Genomic DNA, 23,107 nt, shown 5'->3' with positions numbered 1-23,107 from the left:
ACGCCCCCAGCGCTGGTCCCGCCCCACGAGGCCACGCCCCCCGGTGCCGGGGGCGAGTCATGTGGTCGGTCAAGATGGCGGCGCTCAGGGCGGCGATGCCGGTGCTGCTGCTGCTGCTCGGGCTGTGCCTGGAACGCGCGGCCACCGCCGCACCCCTGGTCATCTGGCACGGCATGGGTGAGCGGGACCCTCCGCGGGGCGGCGGGGGAGGCTGGGAGCCGAGCAGGCCCGAGGGGCGCTCGCCGGCCCCTCTCCGGTGTCCCCTTCCGCCGGTGCCCACCGGGGCCGGGAGGTGCTGACCCTCCTCCGCCGGCCCTGCGAGTGGCTGGCGGGTCCCGGCCCCGTCGCAGCGCGGGCTCGCCGTGTGTTTGTGGAGGTCAGGGCCCCGGGCCGTGGCGTGACGGTGCATCCCGGTGTTCCCTCTCCCAGGAGACAGCTGCTGTAACCCGATGAGCATGGGCTACGTTCAAAAGATGGTGGAGAAAAAAATCCCGGGGATTTACGTTCTGTCTCTCAAGATTGGAAGCAACCTGATACAGGTAACTGGGGTGTCACTGGGGTTTCTGTGACAGGGGTGGCCAGGGGGTGGGTCTGAAGTTGCTGCAGTCTCTGGTATTAACAGGATTCCACAACGATTCGTGTTGTGCTTTCCCTGCTAATTGTTTTCTTCTCAGTGAAGTAAACAGCTTTGACACGTTAATAAAGTCCAGCTAATACCTGCAGAAAAGAACTGGGGAAAACCAAATCCCTAATCTAAATTGGATTAATATGCAAATCCACTGATTAGCACACCCTAACCACTCCAGGTAATACATGTGATAGATGCTGTGCTAAAGCAGAGCTTTATCCCTGCCCACCCTTCTTGATTTACAACTGTTTATTCACTTCAGTGTAACAAATTAGACTTCTGCACCTCTGTGGGTTTTGACAGTTTAATGTAGCCCTCTGGAATTCCTTTGAATAATCTCTCAGGATAATGTGCAATGTATGTAGTTTTCTGTTTTCTGGAGGAGATGGGTGAAGTTTGATTTAGTTTTATGTACCTATACATTTAATTTTATTTTTATATATATAAAATTTGAAGGTACTCAAATTGTGAAGAAGTTTGGGGAAATGTCACTGTCCCCACACGAGGCGGTTTTGCCAGAGGAGGGAACAAAGATGTGGTGAAGTCTCAGAACTGGGGTTTCACTTCCCTCACTGTGAAAGCTCAGGTCTTCTTTCAAAACCAGAACTGTGATCTGCTTGCAGAGTTTCAAATAACACCAGGCATCATAAAGGTGTACAAATGACATGTTTTAACCTGGCTAATCCCTCAGGACATGGAGAACAGCTTCTTCATGAACGTGAACGATCAGGTGAGGGAGGTTTGCAGCCAACTCGCCGCGGACCCACATCTGAAGGGAGGCTACAATGCCATGGGCTTCTCCCAGGGAGGCCAATTCCTGTGAGTTCACATCCTGCTCCATCTCCAGTGATTTCTGTTTGGGGTTCAGGCTCTGATTTAAAACCCTTTAGAAGTACTAAGCAGACATAAACTGCCAAACTCCTTCACAGAGGCAGGAGCGCTCAGAGCGCGTTTGCCTGTGGCCCTTCTCCCCCAGGAAGGGTTAAAATTCTCTCTGCAAACGTTACACAAGTGCTCAAGCCCACACAGAACCAGCACCTGTGGCCTTGGCATGTGAGCTGTGCATGTGAGCCAGGTCTCATGGCCTTGGCACGCCGAGCTCAGCTCTTCATCCTCCCCCACAGGAGGGCCGTGGCCCAGAGGTGCCCTTCTCCTCCCATGCTCAACTTGATCTCCATCGGGGGACAGCACCAAGGTAGTGTCCTCTCCAGCTGTCACACCTCCTGGTCACCCTGAAGGGGTGGGGGGCTCCTGTTAGCAAGAGGAATGGGATTTTTTTTGGCCTCTCCCTTAACTCTGAACCTTTTCTTTATGAATTAAACTGTCCCTTTGCTCTTGGATCTGGTGATCTGCTTTGGCCCAATTATTAGCTTCAGCCAACTGCATTATCTTCTGGGCTTGCTTAACTAGCAGTGAAAAGGGACCTTTGTAAGTAGATGACTCATTGTCTGAGTAGATTTCTTACATGCCTTGAGGGCACTAGGGATTAGGTATTTCAGGAGAAATTTCTACAGATCAAAGCCTTTGTGCAACTAAACCACCTGGGTATTTTACAATCAGCACCTGGAAGGCCAAAGCCCCAGGGAAAGGGAGGTATGAAATGGAATTTTAAGAGGTGTACAGTTAAAAGTGGCTGGAAATGAGTTTCACATACTCTCTCCTTAGAAGTTCCATGGCTTGAGTGTATTTCTTTGTAGTGTAGTGGGGGAGACTTATAGGGAGCCATCCTGGGAACACCCCAGGTGAGCTGGACAGTGTCCAGCACTCCCCATCCATTATCTTTGCCACAGTTCCTGGGGCAGGACGGCTGCCTAATGGGATTGCAGGATTAAAGGCTGCCTGATTCCCTGGATAATTCTTGGCTCCTGCTCTGTAAGAGGTGGTTCTTTACCCTCCAGAAGGATTAAGGGATTTAATTTTGGCTCCCTGAGCTGTCATACCTCTCCATCCCCCAGGCGTGTACGGCTTTCCACGCTGTCCTGGGGAGAGCTCCCACATCTGCGACTGGATCCGGAAGACCCTGGATCTGGGAGCCTACACTCAAGCTGTTCAGGAGCAGTGAGTACATCCATCAGCAGCCAGAGCCATGGGAGCAGCTCTGGGTTTCCAGTCTGATCCTTGCTTTCTCTCCTCTCCAGCTTGGTACAAGCAGAGTATTGGCACGACCCGCTGAAGGAGGAGGACTACAGGAAAAACAGCATCTTTTTGGCTGATATCAACCAGGAGAGGGTAAGGAGGAGGAGGAGGAGGATGTGACCAGGAGAGCAGAAGCTTTAGCAGTGACTTCATTTATGTTGGTTCTCCTTGGCAGCAGCTTTGCTGGAGTCCCAAGGGAAGCCCTTTTTGCCCTGAATCCCAAGGTATTTTTGCTGGTAGACTGATGAGTGAGATTGGTCTGTGGCAGAGCAGCTCCTGTGTCACTGAGCTCCTTTGGAGTGGTTGGTGTGGACATGCCACGTGCTCAGACCACCTTCAAGTGGGTGAAGCCTCTCCCTCTCCTGGGAAGGCAGGAAAGGCCCATCCCCTCCCTACAGCCTGGAGATGAACCCAAATGTCATGGGATTGTTGACACGTGGCACATTCCCACCCTCGAGGCTGGGGCAGTCCAGGGCTCCCTGTGCAGCTGAAGAGCAGGTTGGAGCAGTTTCCCTGACCTGTCTCTGGGCTTTCCAGTGGCTTGGATCTGTTCTGTTGCTTCCATGCAGGGCATCAACGAGACCTACAAGAAGAACCTGATGGCTCTGAAAAAGTTTGTGATGGTGAAATTCCTCAACGATACCATGGTGGACCCTCCAGCCTCTGAGGTGAGGAAGGCAGGGCAGGAGCTGCTTCTGGGCGGTGTTTTGGGGCTTCTGTTTTGTCTGGAGGTTGCTGAGGAGCAGGCTGGGCACAAACACGGGCCTGACACCACACAGTCTCCAGCAGAAGCTGCTGAAGGCCTGCTTGGCTCCTGGAAGCCCTTCAGCAGCTGTTCCCTTGTTTTTATCCTGCAGTGGTTTGGGTTTTACAGAAGTGGCCAAGCCAAGGAGACCGTCCCGCTGCAGGAGACCTCGCTGTACAAGGAGGTACGTGCTGGGGGGAGTGTCTTCTGCTCTTTCCACTCTTTAGTGTCCCTGGGGCCTTCAGGAGCTCTAAACCCCACAGCTCTGCTCTTCTCACCATCTCTGCCATTCCTGGGGCATTGCCTCCCCTTGCCAGTAGCTGTTTGTTTGGGAAGGCATTTCTCTCCAGCCAGTTCTGGCAGTGGAAGTGCCACTGGTGGTTCATGCCTGGCTCAGGATCCCCTTCAGTGTGTGTTTAATGAAATCTGCTCCTGTAAGATTCACACAAAATTCCTTCTTCCCCTCCATGAGGGGGAGGTTTGAAGAGCAGAGGTGGAACCCTGTACTTCTCTCCATAGGATCGCCTGGGGCTGCAGGAGATGGACAAAGCAGGGAAGCTGGTGTTCCTGGGGGTGAAAGGGGATCACCTGCACTTCTCAGAAGAGTGGTTTGACACCACTATCCTCCCCTTCCTCCAGTGAAGCTCCTGTGAGAGCACTGGGAAGGGTTTACTGCTCTAGTTAATGCTACTGTGCAACAGCACTTTGTGTGTCCAAGCCTGCAGGGATCTGGGGAAGGGGAAGAAGAGGGGGTTTAGCTCAGCACTTCCACAGCAGTGGAATTCCTGGTGTAATTCCAGTCCCACATGGGTGGGCTGAGCCTTGCACTGAGTCTGACACACTGCATCCTGCACAGGGCCTGGCAAATCTGCTTCAGCTCTCAGAGCTGTGGCCAGTCTGGTCTCTGGGTGGTGCAGAAGGATCAGCTGTGCCAGAGGTTTGTTCTCCATCACCTGTTCCTCGCAGGACACAATGGCAGTATTAACCCAAATCACTAGTGCAGGGATCAGCAAGACTTACATGGCTGTATGCAGGGGAATTAAATTACAGCCTGTCCTTCAGGATGGGGAAAAGGGCCAAATTTAGGCGTTTCTGGGGAAAAAGGAGGGTTTGGAATTCAGCAGGTATTAACAGCTTGAACAGTTTTCAACTAATGGCTTGGTTTGTGCACTTTTGTACAACTGAAATCAATAAAGAACTTTACATCTAACCAACTAAAAAAGGTGAGATTTGACAACTACTGAGACTGTTTCGAGGGGAGCTGAGGAAGGTCTGTGCTTCCCTGTGGAAAACTATTCAAAGGAATTGAGGAAAGCAAGGCAGAGGTGCATCTTGTCCTACCTGAGCTCCTGTGTGCCCCCAAAAAGAGACCAGAGCCACAGTAATGAGCAAGTTGGCATTAACTTTATTCTATCTTCTGTATAATCTTAAGTACATAAGAAAGGTTTTTTTCACAAGCCTCAGGAGAAGACGAGTACAAGTCACAGGACAGTTTCAAAATAAAAAAAATTTGCTTTTTTTTTTTTTTTGTAAGTTTTGTACTAGAGAAAAAGAACATTGACACTTTTACAGAGGGAATGCATTTTAAGATATGCTTATGCCACCCGAGGCGTTGGAAAAAATGAAGGTCAAAGCACGTGCAGCTCCCTTTATGGGCCAGTACAGTACTGTGTGATCCATCTCTCTGCTCCAGGGCCCTGGAACAGAGGCTACGACCTCCCACCAAAATAAAAGAGCCAAGCAACAGGGGGAAAAGGGTAGGATTCACTTCATGGGGGCTGATTGCAGATGAGGAAGGGAGCGATGAACCGACTTGATCCAACTCGGGTATTTACAACTGACCTGGAATGGAGGAGGCCCCTTCCTCGGTGGAAGGGGAACAGGTTCAGAAGAACCAACCTGGAAGACTGAACCTGAGTTCAGCTGCTCCCAAGAAGGAAGCCCTGGGGCAAAGGTTCCCTTGTGAAGGTGGAGGGCTCATGGAGTAAGAGGTGCTCAGCTCCAAGCTACCAGCCAGGCTGCCAAGTAACCAGGGTTACACCACTGCAGCCTTCCTGTGGCACTGGGTAATTAAAGCCTCCTGTCATGGCACAATCAGAAATACACTGAGCTAGTAGGAATGATGAAAGAGAGGTCAGGGTGGAATGCTACGGCCCTTTGGTCCAACAAAACCATTCCCATGTCCTGTAACGCCACCAGCTAGTACATGGAGCTGGAATTGGCAGCTTCCAGAACCTTCTCAAGACATCTGCCATAGCAACTGGGTACTGTGGACTCCGACAGACACCGTTACTCGTTAAAAAGGGGACAACATTCCTCTCACATTAACAGTTTGCTTAAAGGCAAAATACAAAAAAAACCCCGAACAACACTCTGAAAGCCAACTGCCAGGACTGGCTGTGAAGTTCACTCTGATCAATTGGTGCAGTTAGAGGGGAGAGAAAATACACCTTCCTGCTGATAGATGTGGACAATAACTCACCCGCCACCTACCCCAAACCCCAGGCAGAGGAATTTCAGTGACGGCAGGTAGCTGTGTCTCTCGGGTAGAAGAGAAGCAGTTTGAGAGCAGAAAGGTACAAGAAATCTAAGAGAATCATCTGAAAGCAGATTTGTCCCACAGCAGGGCCAGGGGAGGGCATGAGCCTTGGTGCTTTTCTGCTTAGCCAGCAATTTCCGTCACAGTGGTGACCAACTTCTGACCGTTCCACACTGTCTTGAACTGTTCTGGGACAGGGAATTCAGTCTGGAGGGTGAAAACAGATCAAAAATCAGTTTATGGCTAAGACTAATAACTACTCCCACTGCTTTAGGCATTTCTTTTCGTAGATATGTACTGTGCCCCCTCCTGTGCCACCATCACTGCCTGTTCTGCCCCCGAGAGATGCCGAGGAAGAAGCAGCTCTCACAAAACACCAAGAACCATTCACAACCACCAGACTCTAGAAGCTGTCCCTCCACACCATGCTGTAACTGGCATTCCCTGCAGGGCTCAAAACACACCCCCAAAGCAGAGCTCCACAAGGATTTCACAGCAGACACTTACAAAGTCCCCCCCCTCTGTGGGAATGAGGACGTTCATCTCCGACGACTTGGCACTGACGATCTCGCAGTCCAGGGAGCTCTGGCTCAGGTACACATGGCAACCGTCTGTCTTGTTGATGGAAATCGTTGGCACTTTACCCATGACCTGGCAGGGCCAGAGCAGCATTAGCTTGGACTGGGCAGCCACAGCATTTTTCTTTGGCGTTTGTCTCCAACCATCCCCCTCCCAGACACGTGGGATTCAAATATTCCCACCTTTAGCAAAAATCCGAAGTTAACTTCTTGTTTTGAGCTCTACAACAAAATTTCAGTGGGTGCTGGGCAAACTGACCATCCCAAACCAGGTACCAAAACTGGAATTGGAGTATATTCTACTGCTGGCCTCCTGCTGCCCACCTCACAGAGCCTCAGCTTTTCCTTACAGCCCAGAAGCAGGAGGCAAATTGTACCCTTTCAGTGAGGCAAATTTCAGCCCTTTCTTAAGGGCTGGGTGAGCTGCAGAGCAGTAGGACAGATGGTGTTTCATAAATGTTCTCCAGAGATGCACATTCCTGTTCTGGAAATAAAACTACTCCAAGAACCAGATGCTGCAGATGCAGCAGTCACACTCCTGGCAGAGAGAGGTGACAGACGCTCACCTGAACTTTAACATCCCTGCTGTTGATGATCTCTACAATTCCCACCACGTCATCAAACACCAGACCCAGCTTCTTGCAGTTATCTGCAAAAAAAAAAAAAAAGCAGAGTAGAGCACAGAAAGGTTTTGGAGACTCAGGTTCTGCAAACACACCAGCACACAGAAGCAGTTTTCAGGGTTTTCCCACTCACCGAGGGTGATGGAGTTGATCTTGCCTTTGATTTGGAGTGTACTGTTTGTGCACTTGAAAACATATGCTACCTGCTTCAACTCTGTGTCACTAATTACCAGGTTAGTGGCATTCTCCTGGTTTTCCTGAAAAGGCAGGGAAAACACCCTTCATTTTCTGAATGCAGAGCAACTAACCCACACCAGCAGCAGGGCACGGCAGCTCCTTTAAAAGCAAACTGCAGGTGCTTTCAGGCTGGTGCCTCTTACAAGAAAGGTCTCCAGGAGACCCTCCTTCCCTGCTCCAAAGCTCCCATCCCTCCAACCCACTCATGCCAACACCAGGCACTCACCACTCTCCACTTTTTGCCCTCTAACTCCAGCAGTGGAGGTGCCTTTGGAGAGGTGGTTTGGGAGGGATTAGCATTACAGGCTGGTTTGGGAGCAGTGAAAGGTTTGGGGCCACTTCTCACAGGGCCCCCTTGGTTCTTCAGGGCTGGATTCTTGTGGGTTTTCATGTCATCTGAAACGTGCCTCAAGCCTGCAAGAGAAGTCAAACCTGAGACCCAGCTCTGCTCCAAGAATGCAGTTCCACAAACAGCAGACATCAGTGGTTACACCAATCATGACAGCATTTGTCAAAATGCAAATAAATTATTGGGACTGGACCTAAGTTGAGCCCAAGCTTGTGACAAGTGGAGGGAGCAGGAAACACCGATGCAATATTGATGAGAACACAACATGTGCCACAGAACCAGAGTGTGCCAGCTCTTCCACTCTGCAGCTGGAAAAAGCCTTCAGCCAAGACCTCACCTTTGTTTCAAAACTGCACCTTTTACACTGGAGACATGCAGGGCACAGTCTCCATTCCAGCTAGAGGTTAATGTCTTGTTGCACTTGCCAGGTGAGGGTGGGAATTCTCCCCTGGGTGAGCTCCCTTTGTCCCACTGATCTGTCTCAGCGCTGCCTCTGCCCCATACTGGGACCAGAGGGGTTTTTGTCATGTACTTTCTAAGGAGGTGTACTGAGGGACAGCAGCAAAACCAGGGCCTGCAGCACAGCAGCTCCCTCGCTGGTGGCTGCTCTCCCTCCTCCCCTCCCTCTGCCACTCCCACTCACCCGAGGTGATCCCTTCTCCCCGGTTGATCTGGGCGAAGAGCGCGGAGCGCGAGGCAGAGTCGTCTGTGCTGGAGCTCACGGGGGCAGGAGGAGGGGGAGGGCCTGGAGGGGGGGGTGCAACCCCAGCAGGGGCAGCAGGTGCTGCTTTAGCCCCTTCTGTGGCTACAGGACCCTGTAAGGGCAGAGAAGAGGAAAGGCACTTGCACAAGCTCTGTTTCTGCTGCAATAATCATGCAATGATCAGCTCCTGCTGACAGAGCCAGCACTCACTGTTTTGCTCCAGGTCAGCCCTGTGGTGTGATACTCTTTGATGTAGGCCTGCAGCTCTGTCCAGATACTCAGATAAGCTTTCACCCAGTCCACTTGCTTTTTATCTCTGAGGACACAAGGAGATCAAAGAAGGAGGAATTAAAGACCAAGGAGGCTGTGGTCAGATACTGGAGCAGCCCCTTCACACCCAGCAAACTGAGTTCAACGACATCCTTAAGGGATGAGATGAACTTACACATCCTTGTACTCCTTGAGGATCCGATTGGTGTAAAACATGGCAGCATCAGTCATTTCCTTCACATAAGGACCAGGCTTTGGAGCCTAGAGCAGAAAGAACACATTGGAACAGCTGAGCAGTGAGCCAGACTTTTCCCACCAGTCCAACCACTCCCCACTGCAGTCCTTACCATGGCCACCCAGCCCAGGGCTGGGATGCTCTCGCTGACAGCAGATAAGTGGTTGAACATTTTGCTACCACGGTTCTTCTCCCTGAAATTCTGCACCGCCTGGATTTGCTCCGAGATGGGTTTCAGGAGTGCTGAGAAGGCATTCTGCAGAGGGACAATAACAAGTAAGAAGATTAATTAGCATTGCTCTGGAACGGCTGCACGTCCTCATGGGCGGCTCTGCTGAGATGATGGTGACTCAGGAGAAGATTCCAACTGGCACAAGTTTCTGCTCCAGCTCCTGCCCAGGCCTGGCCCTCCCCTCGAGCCCAGCTCAGCCCCACAGCCCAGCTCCTCCAGGGCTGAAGTCATTGCTCCCAGTCGGATTGGTACGATGGGAGTACGCCAAGAACTGTGACTCATGTTCAATCTAGGAGACACTGACAAAGCTTGTTAGTAACCAGGACAGAAATAGCATTTGCCTCTCCTGGATTCTTTTGTTCTAAGACAGTTTGTTACATTTTTCCTCTCCTTCTCAAACCCTCAGAGAATGGGGTGCTGGGCAGGTTTGGGACCTGCAGCCTGCGCCACAATCAAGAGTCACAGCAAGTTCAAAGGTCATCCTACCAAGCCAGACTTCAGGATTCCAGTTATTTCTCAAATCAATCCAAACCTTTAGTATTTGGATGGTAAAAACTGTTTCTGTGTGTTGCTCACTTGGAATGCTGACTGGAAGTGCTAAAAAGGGCTCTGGGGTCAGAGCAAAGCAACAAGAAGGTTACATGTTTCCAGAGCTGCCTCTTAGGCAACTTTTCGTTCCTTTACACTTAGAAAGTCTCCTGCTGGTGGCAGCAGAGAGAGACAAATTTGGGCAAAAGTTGCTCTTCAAAGCCTCAGCTTCTCTTGCTGTCCCTTCCCCTGTTTAGATGAAAACTGAGAGGTCCCAAAGCACCACTGGCCAGGCCACACTTCCAGAAGCTCTGGCCTAGTGCCACTGTCCAGTCACAAGATGGGGAAATTCTTCACCACAAGCACTGAGAGTTCACACATTTTGCATTTTAAACTGGCTGCTCCAGAACTAGACTCCTGCCAGACAACCTGCACAAAGACCTAACCTAGATTAAGGTGTTCTTTGTTCATAATCCTTTATTTAAATAACGTGTCAGTGGGATTTGTAAGCAGATTCTCAGGCTGGAGGCTACGTAGAGCATCCCAGCCAGCCTGGTGAGAGATAAACAACCCTCCAATGCTGAGTTTGGGGAAAAAGATGCAGATTTATTTTGCAGTGACTAGGGAAGGAGCACAGAAATCCAGCTCCCACAAGGTAACAGTAGAAGCCATGGCTGAGCCAGATAATAACTGCAAAAAGCAAGGTGGGATCCTGTTGCTCAGGGAAAACAGTTCTCAGCAGGGAAAAGCCAATACATTCAGGATCAGATTCTCAGCCACACATCCTGCTGAGAAGCAGCAGCCCAGGGTGAAGTGTTGAATTACTTGCTAAGGACAAATCAATCCTAAAAGCCCAGCTATTATTCAGAGGCCATTCAATAGACACAAGTGTCTCTTTTGCTCCAGGAGGAGTTTGATGCCTGATAGTCTGTGAGCATCACATAATGAAAAGCACACGCTACACAAATCCCAGTGTGGCTCCTGGCTCAGACAAGTTCCTGTCTGCAGGTTCTCAGGGAGCAGTGATTGTGCAGTGCTGGTGCCAGGTGAAACTGGAGACAGAGGCTGTGAGGTGACACTCACAAGCTGCTCCGACAGCTACAGAACAATTGTTGCTGTAACAACTGGGAAATGCCAGTTCTGCAGCTCTAAGAATCGACCTCCAGAACTCTGCTTGGTCTTGGGGGAGCCCCCAGAGCAGTTCATGCCTTCAGCAAGTGTCACTCAGGTGTGCAAGTGTCCCCAGCGCTCCTCCAGTTCCTCTTTTGGAGCAGCTGTAACAGCCCAGGCTCCCCTACACTCACAGACACCCCTGGCTCCGAGGGAAAAGCCCACCAGGTTTCTGATCAGAGACGTCCCAGACTCACCTCTGCTGGCTGCTGATGCTGAGATGCCACCACCAGAAGAGCCCTTTCACTCATCAAACCCGCATGAACCATCTCAGCCTAAGGACAGAGACAAACATGAGAGAGATTCCCGTGCACCCAGACTCATGTTAACAAGTCATCCCACCGCCCTCAGCTCCTGCTCTGGGAGGAAGCAGCTACACTGATCTCAAACCACGTATTTTGGAGACAGCCATCCTCAAGAGAAACCTCAAAAGAGTGTAACAGCTCCTGAGCTGGGTAGTTTTCAGGCCTCCTAAAGGCCTGCAACAAGGTCTAGAGAAAGCCAGGTACTTAACTACCTAAGATTTCCAGGAGCAGGTTTGATTCATCGTGTGTGCGTAGGTGGCAACCTGTTGGAGGTTATCTGGGCATCTGTTTTGAATCCTCAGGGATTACAAAGATCCTAGAATGCAGCACTAAAGGAATGCAGACACTGACAGCAAATGTGGCCCTTGCAGCCCTGAAGGACACGCAGCATCTCTCCAGAGCAGAGGGAGAACACGAGTCCTTACGTGTTTCTGCACATCCCCGCCGACTTCTTTGCTGATCTTCACATATTCGGCTACTGGGCCAGATAGAAGGGCATCGAAAGCCTGCACGTACTGAGCCACTCCTGCAGAGAAGGAACCAGGGCACAGGGATCACTGGGAGGCACTGGGAGCACCCACACAGGCACTGAGCTCCCAGGCTGCACCTCCCACCTGGGGCACACCATCCGAGTGCAGGAGGCTCGGCCTGGAGGGAAGTGCTGCAGCCACAGGAAGTTCTTATCTTCACAGGACAGTAACCACAGCCCTCTGCGCCTGCGCAGGGTCTGCTCCCAACCCCACTTCCCCCTGAGCAGGGCCAGCTCCCCCAGAGCCCCACAAGTGCCCTGTGCCAGCTCGGCACAGCTGCTGCCGGTGCCCGGCACTGCCCGGCCGGGCCTTCAGCACAGAGACTGCCCCGGGGAAGTGCTTTGGGCCTTACCTTTGGAGGAGCCCTCTCCACACATGCCAGGCCCTTGGCACACCGTCTCCAGGCGCTCCACAGCCTTCTCCAACCGTTCAACCAGCCTTTCCATATCGACCGCTGTCCACAACCTGCAGAGGCAGAAGGCAATTATTTGCATCCTCTGACAGTGTGGAACTCGGGTGCCAAACACTGCAGAGGGTTTATCAGCTGTCTGGTACAAGCTCTACCAGTTCCAGGAGAATAATTCCTACCCAGCTCTGCACCCTGATGATGGACAGCAAATACCCTCACATTAGCAAAGACAGTCAGATTACACAACAGCCACTTGCTATTGCCACAGTCGCTCCTTTAATACTTTCTATTCCATTTTAAGAACTTCTTACATGTATAATGACACAAAACTTCCGCCTTCTAACCTTGTAGTGACACAAGTAACACACCAGTCTGCCCAGAATCTCACTGCAGTCAGTTCCTGGCCAAAGTCCCAGCTACGACCACACAGCAAACGAAGCACAACTGCTCTGCTGGGAGCTCACACGCTCCAGGTGAAAACCAGAGAGTTTGACCCTGCAAATGCATCCACAGGGACCCCCTGGGGCCCTGAATTCCTGCAGGGAACATCTGTAAGCCCAGCATCACTACAGTGCAGAGCCTCAGCCTGCAGAATGAGCCGCCCTGGCACACGCCAAGAGGAGCAGCTGCACGAGCTGGGGCGGCAGAGCCGCTGCTGCAACAACGCGCCCCTGTTCTTCCTCTACAGCCTCCTCTGCAGGCACTGCACAGCAGAGAGATGGAGGCACACACAAGCCATTTGCAGCATCTCATCTGGAAAAGTCTTAAAAGTCATCTAAACTTTCCATTAATTACTGCTTTGCAGAGCCTCTGCACCAAGCAACAAGATGGGTCACGCTCGGAGCACAGTAATGCACAGGGAATGCAGGGAGGGAGCAGCAAGTCACCAATTGCATTTTTATCTTATCACCACTCACCAAAAGATTTTACAGTATGAATCACTCTTATGGCCTGGACACAGCTTCCTTCTCACTGCTAGAGCCTGCAAAAGCTCCAGCTCCTGGAGGAGAGGGTCTTTCCCAAAATATTCCCTAGAATACTCAAAGAGGGAGGCAGGGTTTACTCAACTGAACGATGAAATGATACCAGATCCCCTCAGAAATGAAACCTCACGTTCTCACTAGGGTTTTGCTTTCACTCACAAGCCTTCTCAGCCCTGCTCCAAAGTGCATGTTTTCACCTAATTTCCAGAGGATGTGGGGCAGATCCAGCATTAGTCACGAGCAGCAGCGCTGATGTCACAAGACAAACAAGGCCATTTTCCACCCCTCTCTCCCCTGGTTACATGAGGAGGAGCAGCACTGCTGTGGGGGGCAGGGGAGAGGCCACCCCCCTTCCAAGAGGAAAAGAGCGGTTTCCTCCTCTGCCCAAGAGCGAGCCAGAGGACAGGCTGTGCATAAAACTAGACAGCAGTGACTGGACGGCTTCCAGACACACAAGAAAGAGTTCAGAGAAGCTGAAACTCGATGGCAGCCACCCCTATAATCACAGTAATGACACCTCTGCCTCTTGAATTCTGTGCCATGTAGAAATCCCGACCGCAGGATCCTCAGTTCTCTGCTGCATCCAGCACAGGGCTCACGTCTCCCTGTGGGAGCACAGCCAAGAGCAGAGAGAGCTCTGCCTCCCCCGCTCTCAGCACGCTCAAAGTGTGGGTTTTTTCCCCCAAAAGAGCCACCTGTTAAGGGAGCTCTGCCTGGCTTTGAGAGCAGCAAGGCAGAGGGATGTAACACAGGGGGTTCAGGAAGGACACCGGGTGTGCTGGGCAGACAAAGCTGCTGTTCTGCACCACTGATCCCCACCACATTCCAGGCGAGGCTCTAATCTGATCAGCCCCATTACCCAGTGGCAAACTGCAGTTCAAATCAGGATTACAAACCAGAAAGTCCAGATGGAAGGGCTGCTTCCTACCCCCAGCAGTAAAACACGCTGCTGCGAGGAGCATATCACATCAGCTGTTGGGATTAATGTCCTTTAACACCCCACTGTTCCTTGAGACACACATTCCTTCCACTCTCCATGCCAATTTGACATGCCCTTCCTTGTTTTTCCTGACAACAGCCATAAACTCACAGTGCTCTGTAAACCTGGTGCTATGGGGCAGATGGTGAACTCATTTTAATTTGTTTTTAATGGGTGGCATTAGGGCAACTTAAAAGATAAGTCACTTGGTAAATTGGCAGCAAAATGAGAACTAAGTGCAGGCAGCCCAAAGTCCTGGATCTCAGTCAGTCTCTTGACTCACCCTCCCCTGTGCTCTTTGCACTGTGGATGCAGCTATTTCTGCTGCCTGCATACCCATATGGAGTGAAATAAAAAGATTTAGTCGTAACTAAATCAGAGCTTGTAATCCAGAGATTAACATTTAGCAAGGAAAATAAAAATAATCAAAAAGAGGACCTGCTTGGGCTACAGCTAGAGAGTGTTTTGTCCATGGATCACTTTGAATGTAAAAATAATTTGACAGCAAGTGACAAATTGACTTCACAAATCTCAGTGCAAATAATCAGGTCTCATTTCCCTTCTCTAAAGGGGAGGCTGAGACACACAGATCATCAAAGAGTCATTGTTGTTCTGCACATCATCCTGTGCTCTGGAGGGGTGAGGAAGACTTTCCAGGGGTTGGAGTTCTCCAGAGTGGAGAGGAAGCTCTCCCTGCAGGATTTAAACCCAGGTCTTGTTTAAATTCACTTGAACTCCGATTGCCAATGGAGCGGAAGTGATGGGCTCGCAGCAAACACACATTTCACTGGGGGCCAGGGAGGCCATTCCTTTTCACAGCACATTTGTTAATGTATCAACTGCCCTTTATTTCCATCACAGCTTGGGAACACGGTTTTGAACACGCTGTACCAAAAACAGGCTCCATCTACAGCGAGACTGTTTGGATACACTGAGCAGAGCAGTAAAGAGAAGGGATTTTATCTGTAAAAACACCAGTTACCCCAAAGCCAGCCTGGACATCACAGCAAGAGGAGTCTCCTGCTCGAGGAACATCGAGCAGTGGCACATCCCAGCCAAAGGTTCCTCAGAGCGGGGAGCAAGCTCTCATAAAACCAGCACAAATTAAATTACTCGGTTGCCTGAGACAGCACATTAACCTGAGCCCTTCCTTAGACGTTCTGGAAGACACAAATGTTGGTTTTATAGCCAAAGCAAGTCAAACCTACGCTCCTGCTCACACTGAGCTGTGAGAAGCCCGACAAACTGCTGTCAGCACCATGAGATTTACATCAGCGACTTCCTGTTTCTACGGGCAAGAGAAATAAAGATGGGACAACTAAATTAGGAACATACCACAGTTTATTTCTGAGCTGACACTGGAATATCTCAGGGGATCAGCTACCAGATGATTTCCAACATTTATATCTGCCAAAAGCCCAAAGAATTTTTTTTTTTAAACAGTTCAGCTCATCAAGGAAGGAATTATTTGAAGCAAGACAGGAGTCAAATGCCTGAATTTAGCCAGTGGTCAGGACCAGCCACGAACACAAGACAGCTATTGCTGGTCCCAGCAGCTGCCAGGACAGAGATCTCGGCTGTTTATACTCCAACAATACTTTCTGACATGGTGCCAGAACCCGTGCTGGCTGCTCCTGCTATGTCACATCCACTTTATTTAGAAAACCAAAAGTGCTTTAAAAAAAAAAAAAATCCATCTGGCCTCTATTCCAGCTCTCCCATATAACAAAGCCATTAAAAATGTTATTTGGTGTTTTATTCACACATTAAGAGACGGTTAAATTGTCGCCTCGCTCCGCACTAGAGCAAAGATTCCTTTTTCACCACAATTAACTGGATTAGGGGGGTTGCATTTCCCAGACTCTGTTGCCACACTCCTCTCATTTCCATTCCCAGCCAGGGCAATGAATCCACTAGGGAAGTAACTGAGGATCTCGGATCTAAGCTAAATTGGACACAGCACCAAGCTCCATATCAGGAATTCAGAGCATGGAAGCTCGTCAGCATCCCTCCTGAGCTGTGCCTGCTCCAGCACAGGCTGCTTGGCTGAACTTTCTACATGAATAATAGGGGGTATTTTTGGCTTCCAGAAAGCTCAGCAATATTCCAGGGACACAAGGATCGCCTCTGGAAGAGGATGGGAACACAGCGGTTCCTTGATGCCATGGATTCCTGGGTTTCCAGTGCACCTACAGCACAGGTCCTGGAGAATCCCAGATGGGCAAAAATCCTGTGACTTGATGTGTAAAACATTCACACTGTTATTTTTTCATTTCAGCATCACAAAAGCCAGAGCAATGCCACGCTTGTCCCGCCCTAAGCACCGCCGGGATGCAGCAGGAGGAATCAGCAACAGGCTGAGGGCAGGAACCACCCCGGGAAGACGGAGACGGTACCTGGGGCGTGGAGCACAAACCACACCAACATCCTCGCTCCGGGCTGCGGCAAGTCAGTGTGGGAAGGCGGATAAACCCCTGGCACACACCTGCCTGTCCAGGATAAACCCTCTGGCACACACCTGCCTGTGCAAGACAAATCCCCTGGCACACACCTGCCTGTGCAAGACAAATCCCCTGGCACACACCTGCCTGTCCAGCACAAATCCCCTGGCACACACCTGCCTGTCCAGCACAAATCCCCTGGCACACACCTGCCTGCCCGGTGAGTCGCTCCAGCCCCGGGAACGTGTGTCCCCGCACCCCCGAGACACCCCCGCTCCCGCAGGGACCCCCGAGGCTGCCCCGGTCACAGCCCCGCCGAGGCGTTTGCACCGTTCCGTGACTAAATCACCCCAAAAGCACCGCGTTTAGCGGATCGACCGCAGCAGCTCCGGTCCCGGCGGGTGGGACCCCTCCGGCAGTGACCCCGGTACTGGGCTCATCTTCCCGGCGGGCAGCGACCGTGTCTCCGCCCCTCCCGGTTCCCAGCCCCCGGTACCGCCCCCAGGACCAGGCTCACGGCCGTGTCCTCCCCACCCGGTTCCTGGTCCCCTCCCGCCCCCGGGGCTGGGCCGTGTCCCCCCGCGCGGTGCCCGATGCCCGTCCCCGCTCGCTCCCGCAGCCGTGACCGTGCCCAGGGCCGTGTCCCCCCTCTCGCTCCCGCTGTTCCCGTTCCCGGTTCCTGGTTCCCGGTGCCGGTCCCCGCTCACCTCCCGCCGCTCCCGCGCCCGCCGCTTCCGGCCCCGCCCCGCGCGCCGGATGTGCGCACGGCCCTGCGCGAGGGGGCGGGGCCTGCGGCGGCTGCCGCCTCGCGATTGGCGGCTGTGCGGTGTGGGCGTGGCCGGAGAGGGCGAGGGGCGGGGCTTATGGGCGTGGTCTCTGCTATGGGAGGGGCCGGGGGGAGCGGGACCCCCGGGAGGGTCTGGGGGGCTTCGGGTTCCGGGAGGTGCCCGAGGATCACACAGAGAGTTTGGGAGGGCTGGGAGCCCCGGCAGAGGCAGCTGGGACCAACCCCCGGGGGAGGACTGCAGACCACTCCCCCAGGAGGGGTTATTGGGGCTGTGGGGTCCTCAGAGGTCTGGGCCCCCCGGGAGGGGTCGGGGGGGCTCCAGGGACCGAGAGGTGCCTGATATCCACAAAGAGGGGTTGAGAGCCCCAGCAGGGGCATCTGGGACCCCCCCGGGGGAGGGCTGCAGACCCCCCCCCTCAGAAAGTGTTATTGGGCCTCTGGGGTCCTTAAGAGGTCTGGGACCCTCTAGAGGGTCTGGGGGGCTCCAGGGGCTTCGACATGCCTGACACCCCCAAAGAGAAGCTGGGGGGAACCTGAGAGCCCCTGCAGGGACGGCTGGGCCCCATCGGGGTTATTGGTGCAGTGGGGTCCTCAGGAGGCCTGGGACCACTCCAAAGGGGCTGAGGGTGGTTTACGGTGCTGGGAGAGGTTGGCACCCCTGAGAGGGAGTTTAGGCTGGAGGTTGGGGCCCTGGAGACATGGCTGGGGCTGCACCCTGGACCCCAGGGGGGGGCTGGGTGGGATGAGCCCCCTTTGGGGTCAGTATCGTTCTGCTCTTGCAAGGACAGCACTTGGCTGGGGAGGGGGGTGGTTTGGGCTGGGGCTGGGAGGAGGTGGAAGGGATCATCGGGTCCTCCCAAATGGCTGCAACAGCAGGAGCTGAGGGCAAGGCCCCTCCAAGCTACATCTGGTGGTTCAGGGTGGGAGAAAGGTCCTCATGGGACCACCAAAGCAGCTCCACCCTCTCTCAGGGTAAATCCAGGGGGGCTCTGGGCCCTGGATTCGTCGTACCAGGGGTGATTGTCATTGCTGGCTCTGTGGGGAGTGCTGGCACATCCCAAGCATTAAAAAACTCCTGCGAGGCTCCTGTGCTTCCAGGGGGATGGAGCACTCCAGAGCCTTGGGCTCACAGACCCCCGAGGGTCTCAAATCACTTGTCAGAGCGTGGATAAATATCGTCCCAACTTTGTTGCTGGAGAGACTGAGATCAGGGTGGTCAAGAGGAAAATAACTTGGATGCAGTAAGAGATCCATGGATTCGGCTTGGGATTGTTCCCACAGGAGGCTCCACTGTCTGCTGTTACCATCAGGGCAAGACTCGTTCCAAAAAGGTGTCTTTGCTGCTGTGGTTAGGGAAAGGGCAGCAGTGGGGACCGGAGCTTTGCTTTTCTCTCTGTTTTCGGGTCCCAGCCGCCCTGGGGAGGGGGTTAAACCCGCCCTCGGAGCCGAGGGTCTGGTGCGGACAAACAGACGGAGCTGGGGGTCTGTGCAGACAAACAGACGGCGTGTCTGTCCCGGCGAGGGCTGGGACACGTTGACAGGATGGGAAGGAGGAGAAACCCGCCGAGCTCGGCTGCCCCCGGCGCCGCTTCCTGCGCTCGCTGCGCTACCATAGATGGTCACGGCTGGGACTGGGATCCCAAGCGAGCCTGGGACCGGCCGGGGATGGCAGCGGGATCGCCGGGAGCGGGGCTCTGCTGACATCTAGTGAGGTTGCATCCTCCGGCTTTGAGCTCCCGCTGGGGCGGCATCCAAAACCCTCCGAGGGCTGGATTTCTGTGCGCAGCCAGAGGATGGGAGTTGTGTGTCTGCTGGGTGAGCACACAGCTCCCCACTGTCCCCCTCCCTTGGAGACACGCAATTCCCCACTGTCCCCCTCCCGTCCGTGCAGCCGCTGCCCTGGCAGAGCACATCCAGCCCAGCAGGACCCACCACTGCCCTCTCCTCCTCCTTCCCAGTCCGGCTGAGGTTCCCTGCAGCTCCCTACGCTCACTCAGGCTGTTTGCTGCTTTTCTTGCCTCATTTTCCCCCCTGCCAACACCTGATGTGCCTCTTGCTGTGTCTCCGTCGTGATCAGACACCTCAGGATCAATTGGCATGATGCAAAATAGAAAACAAGGTAAAACCACCTCTTTGCCACGCAGCCAATGAGTTCTGTTTTATAGCATCCTAAAACAGTCACTGCAGTGAAACACCAGCTCTATCCTGCCTCAGCAGTGCAGGGCAGTGTCTGTGGGGAGGAAGCAAGGCTGGGAAGAGGAAGGAGAAATAACCAGAGAACAGGGAGAGGAACTAGAAGTAACCAGAGGATGGGGAGAGGGAGAGCTCTGCCCACTGGGGACATCACAGCCCAGCCCCAGTCGGGGTGTTTGCCTTTGGGTGGGTCTGTTCAGCTGAGCACAGTTCCTGGAGGAACAAAAATCAAGTTCCTGGTAAGGCTGGGTCAGGATAAACCCTTTGGCACCTAAACAAGAGCTGCCTGTTTGCAGAAGGGCTGTGAGGTCAGTGAGTTGTGGGGGATCCCAGTGCCCAAAAAGCTGTGCCATCCCTGCCCTGTCTCCAGGGCAAAGCTTACACCTTCCCCATGCTGCTGCCAGGTGGTTCGTGCCTTACCCCCCCTTTCTCCAAGCACCAAGGGAATATTTTCTTCATTTTTTTTAGCCATTCTATAGCTAAAAATGCCTTTGTGTCCCCTAGGCAGCACCCTTTGGCTTTTTGCAGGAGAGCACTTGTCCCTGCTCTGTTGTGGTGCACTTGTCTGAGCTGCAGCGCAGCTTCATTCCTGTGAAAACAGATTTTTGATAGCAAGAAACCATCTCACTGCCCCACCATTTCTGTGCACGCCCTGCAGTGCTGTGGCTGCCTCCAACCTTGGGAACAGTGGCCTTGCAAAACATTAACCAAAGCCCACCAGAGCAGGTCGGGAGCCTTCAGTCTGTGTTTGCAGATGAAGTGAGTGACCTCAGCGCGGTGGCACAGACAGGATGACCCCCAGGGACAGCTGTTCCCAGGAATGCCTCCCTGCTGCCCACCTGGCCCTGGTTCCAGCTGGTGACAGAGCCCAGCGAGCCAGGGACGTGTGTCTGCTCACCATGACCCACCAGCCAGCACCTGTCCTGAGCACAGCCCTGCTCCAGCATTCCTGCTTTCCCCCAGAGCTTCCCAGGCTGAGCTAATTTCCAGCTGGATCTCTTCCCTGATCCAGCCTCCCAGAGACTGTACCAGCACGGTGGGGTGACACCCCTTTCCAAGGATGCTTGATTCATGCTGAGGTGTCTGAAACCAGCCCTGGGTGATTCCTGCTGCAGTCTGGGGCATGTGGGTCCTTCCAGCCCAGGGGCTAAGGGAAAACCATCCCCAGCAGCAGCCATTGGAATGTTTCACAAATCTGGCTGGGAGATAAACCTGAGGCTTTTTGTCCTATCCCTGCAGATAAGGAGGGTGGTTATTCCTGACCCTCTGCAAGGAGAGACTTTCCACACTTCCACTTATCCCCTGCAGGGTGAATAGACCCAGCATGGCTGCTTTCACCCCAGGGACTGTCCCTCCTGCTGCCTCTGCCTTGGCCAGGATGGTTCTGCCTCTTGGCAAAGCCACCTTGGCATCAGAGGACGCACATCCAATTCTGGAAGATGACATGCTGCCCTTCAGAGCTACAACTGATATTTGCTTGGTGTTGTCCCCTCTGCAGTCATCTGGTTCCCCGAGCAGACCAGAAACCCTCTGCTCTGTTCCTGCACAGGCAGCAGTGCCCCCCGAGTTCAGGGAAGGCTCCCCTGGCAGCCTGTTAGAGCCCATCAGTTGGGACTCAGGGCCCATTCCCAGCCCTTGCAGCTGATTCCTGGGAAGCAAAGCCCCAGCCCCTGTGCAGTGAGAGGCACCAGCTCAGCAGGTGGGAGCACACAGCTGACACCCTGTGTTTTCCCTGTCCTGGCTTTGACTCCACAGGGACAGCACTGCCCCTGTGTCAGCCCAGGCATGAGGCTCACCCACAGGACACACCCAGCTGTCACTCCAGCTTTGCAAGGAGGTGCTTCCCAGCACTTGGATGCATTTCCTCCATCCCAAAGTCCGTGTGGATTAAGCCATAGCGCAGCTGTACGTGCGGGCAACCTCTCCCCTTGTGTTTCTTGCCAGGCAGATTTCCCATGCCAGAGGCTTTCTCTGTGCTTGGACTGAAACCCTCTGTAATCACAGCTGGAGCAAGATCTCAGCTTCGAGGCTGGAGTTTTGCCCAGGGCTCAAGTGTTATCGACTGCCATGGTCATTTTTTCCTCTCAAATCTATTTTCTTAAAAGCCTCAAATAGGAGAGGTGTGCTCTGCTTGGAATGTCCGGGCCCCGCTTCAATCTCCGGATGGTTTTAGTCTCTTGAGCTGGCTGCAAAAAACCCTGAACACAGACTCCTCATGAGCCCCACAGAGCCAAGAAAACAAGGAGGCAGAGAATAAAATGTCCCTTATTTCTGTTGAAGCTCTTTGAAAACAAAAGCTAGCAGCAATCTTTCAAATCCTTGGAGGCAGCAGCGCTGCCCACACCCCTCGGAGGCAGCCAGGTCGTGGCAGTGGCTGGGATAACTCCCAGCAATCCTGGCCAGAAGCAGGGCAGGGGTCAGCACATTCACAACAGTCCCGAGCTCTGTGTTGGCTGGAGCCCTGCCCTCCTCTTTCTCCTCTCACAGAGGGTGCACATGACACCCACCTGCCATGCCACAGGGGTTGCTGGCTTTGTCCCCATCTTGTCCTGCCTGTGTTCCTTCCCTGCAAGCTCCATCCCCGGGAGAGCAGGGAGCACCCCAGCCAGGGCCAGCGCTGCCTCCTGCCCCTGCTCAACACAAAGCCAGCTCCCAGCTTCCTCCCATCATCCCTTTTCCTTCTTTCCATGACCATGGTGGCAGAGTGGGGCCCAGTTAAGCATTCCCAGCTAAGGTCTAATCCCTCTGGGCTATTTTTAAATCCGATCCTCATTCCAGTCCTTTGTACCCAAATGTGGAACAAAGGATGAGCCCCCCTAAGCCCCCTGCTCTCAGCTCAGCCCTGACCCTCCACAACTTCTCAGTGTGACAAATGTGCTTAACAAAAGGCAGCAGCCCTGTCCCCTGGCACAGTGGCCTTGGGGACAGAGCAGAGCCAGCACAGTCCCCACACTGGGAATTCACCCCATCCTGCTTCATCCCTGGTGCATCCTCCCTGCACTGATTCCAGCCCGCTTTTCCCTGGAGTTACACTTGCTGCTGGGGGTGTGGGGAAGGCAGGGCTCTCCCCCATTGCTGCTGTGGAACAGGGAATGCAAGAGGATGATATAAATATCCACGGAGATTAGTGCTCCCACGGCCCTCTGTCCCGGGAGGGAGTGTTGAGTGTCACCCACAGCCTGCACTCCCTTTCTCTCCGCTCCCCAGCTGCCTCTCCTGTTTCCAGCCCTGGGTTCATGGTCTCCGCTGGCAGCACTTTGATTTCATTCCTCCCTCCACCCCCGTTCCCTCTTGAAAAGGAGAAAATAATAGAGCCTTTGTTGGATCGCTGCGGCACCGAGCAAGGAGCTGCACGGGGGAAAGGGGCTGCCTGGATTATGGCATTCCTGTGCCACGGCTCAGGAAAAGTCAATCCTGCACCCCATGGCGTGTAAAGGGACCCTGGGCTTGCTGACAGCCGTGAAAAAAACCCAGCCAAGCAAAAAAAATACCATCCTTCACACCCAC

The 23,107-nt window shown here is 53.3% G+C and overlaps 2 protein-coding genes across 3 annotated transcripts; one reads left to right on the top strand and one right to left on the bottom strand.

Annotated features, from left to right (window-relative positions):
* Positions 1-23: 23 nt before the first annotated feature.
* Positions 24-16,514, top strand: PPT1 (palmitoyl-protein thioesterase 1). 2 transcript variants are annotated; one of them, XM_051807053.1, is made up of 9 exons: positions 24-177; positions 430-539; positions 1,320-1,447; positions 1,753-1,823; positions 2,584-2,686; positions 2,767-2,857; positions 3,334-3,432; positions 3,622-3,693; positions 16,458-16,514. In XM_051807053.1, the coding sequence occupies exons 1-9, from the start codon at positions 60-62 to the stop codon at positions 16,497-16,499; spliced, it is 834 nt and encodes a 277-aa protein (XP_051663013.1). In that variant the 5' UTR covers positions 24-59; the 3' UTR covers positions 16,500-16,514. The 2 variants fall into 2 exon arrangements, with proteins under 2 accessions (XP_051663013.1, XP_051663012.1); XM_051807052.1 differs by lacking the exon at positions 16,458-16,514 and adding an exon at positions 4,029-4,719.
* CAP1 (cyclase associated actin cytoskeleton regulatory protein 1) lies at positions 4,892-17,346 on the bottom strand. Its single transcript, XM_051807051.1, has 13 exons — positions 17,328-17,346; positions 12,161-12,273; positions 11,704-11,804; positions 11,171-11,248; positions 9,156-9,299; positions 8,984-9,069; positions 8,749-8,854; positions 8,479-8,650; positions 7,713-7,900; positions 7,383-7,506; positions 7,193-7,275; positions 6,556-6,699; positions 4,892-6,255 (listed from the first exon to the last, which is right to left on the bottom strand). The coding sequence occupies exons 2-13, from the start codon at positions 12,252-12,254 to the stop codon at positions 6,172-6,174; spliced, it is 1,404 nt and encodes a 467-aa protein (XP_051663011.1). The 5' UTR covers positions 12,255-12,273; positions 17,328-17,346; the 3' UTR covers positions 4,892-6,171.
* Positions 17,347-23,107: the final 5,761 nt, after the last annotated feature.

The sequence above is a fragment of the Manacus candei genome, unplaced genomic scaffold (assembly GCF_025592945.1).
Source record: "Manacus candei isolate 608988 ecotype Guabito, Panama unplaced genomic scaffold, ASM2559294v1 h1tg000070l, whole genome shotgun sequence".
NCBI lineage: Eukaryota > Metazoa > Chordata > Aves > Passeriformes > Pipridae > Manacus > Manacus candei.
The sequence above is the reverse complement of the archived record's forward strand: the minus strand, read 5'-3'. Positions and strand labels throughout refer to the sequence as shown.

Bases quoted from the DNA above. Each gene is read 5' to 3' on its own strand.
- CAP1 (XM_051807051.1), bottom strand. From the start codon at position 12,254: ATGGAAAGGCTGGTTGAACGGTTGGAGAAGGCTGTGGAGCGCCTGGAG. The intron at 11,805-12,160 runs GTAAGGCCCAAA...CCTTCTCTGCAG, and splicing joins TGGAGAGGGCTCCTCCAAAG to GAGTGGCTCAGTACGTGCAG. The intron at 7,901-8,478 runs GTGAGTGGGAGT...CTTCTCTTGCAG, and splicing joins GGGAGAAGGGATCACCTCGG to GCTTGAGGCACGTTTCAGAT.
- PPT1 (XM_051807052.1), top strand. From the start codon at position 60: ATGTGGTCGGTCAAGATGGCGGCGCTCAGGGCGGCGATGCCGGTGCTG. The intron at 1,824-2,583 runs GTAGTGTCCTCT...TCCATCCCCCAG, and splicing joins CATCGGGGGACAGCACCAAG to GCGTGTACGGCTTTCCACGC. The intron at 2,858-3,333 runs GTAAGGAGGAGG...GCTTCCATGCAG, and splicing joins CTGATATCAACCAGGAGAGG to GGCATCAACGAGACCTACAA.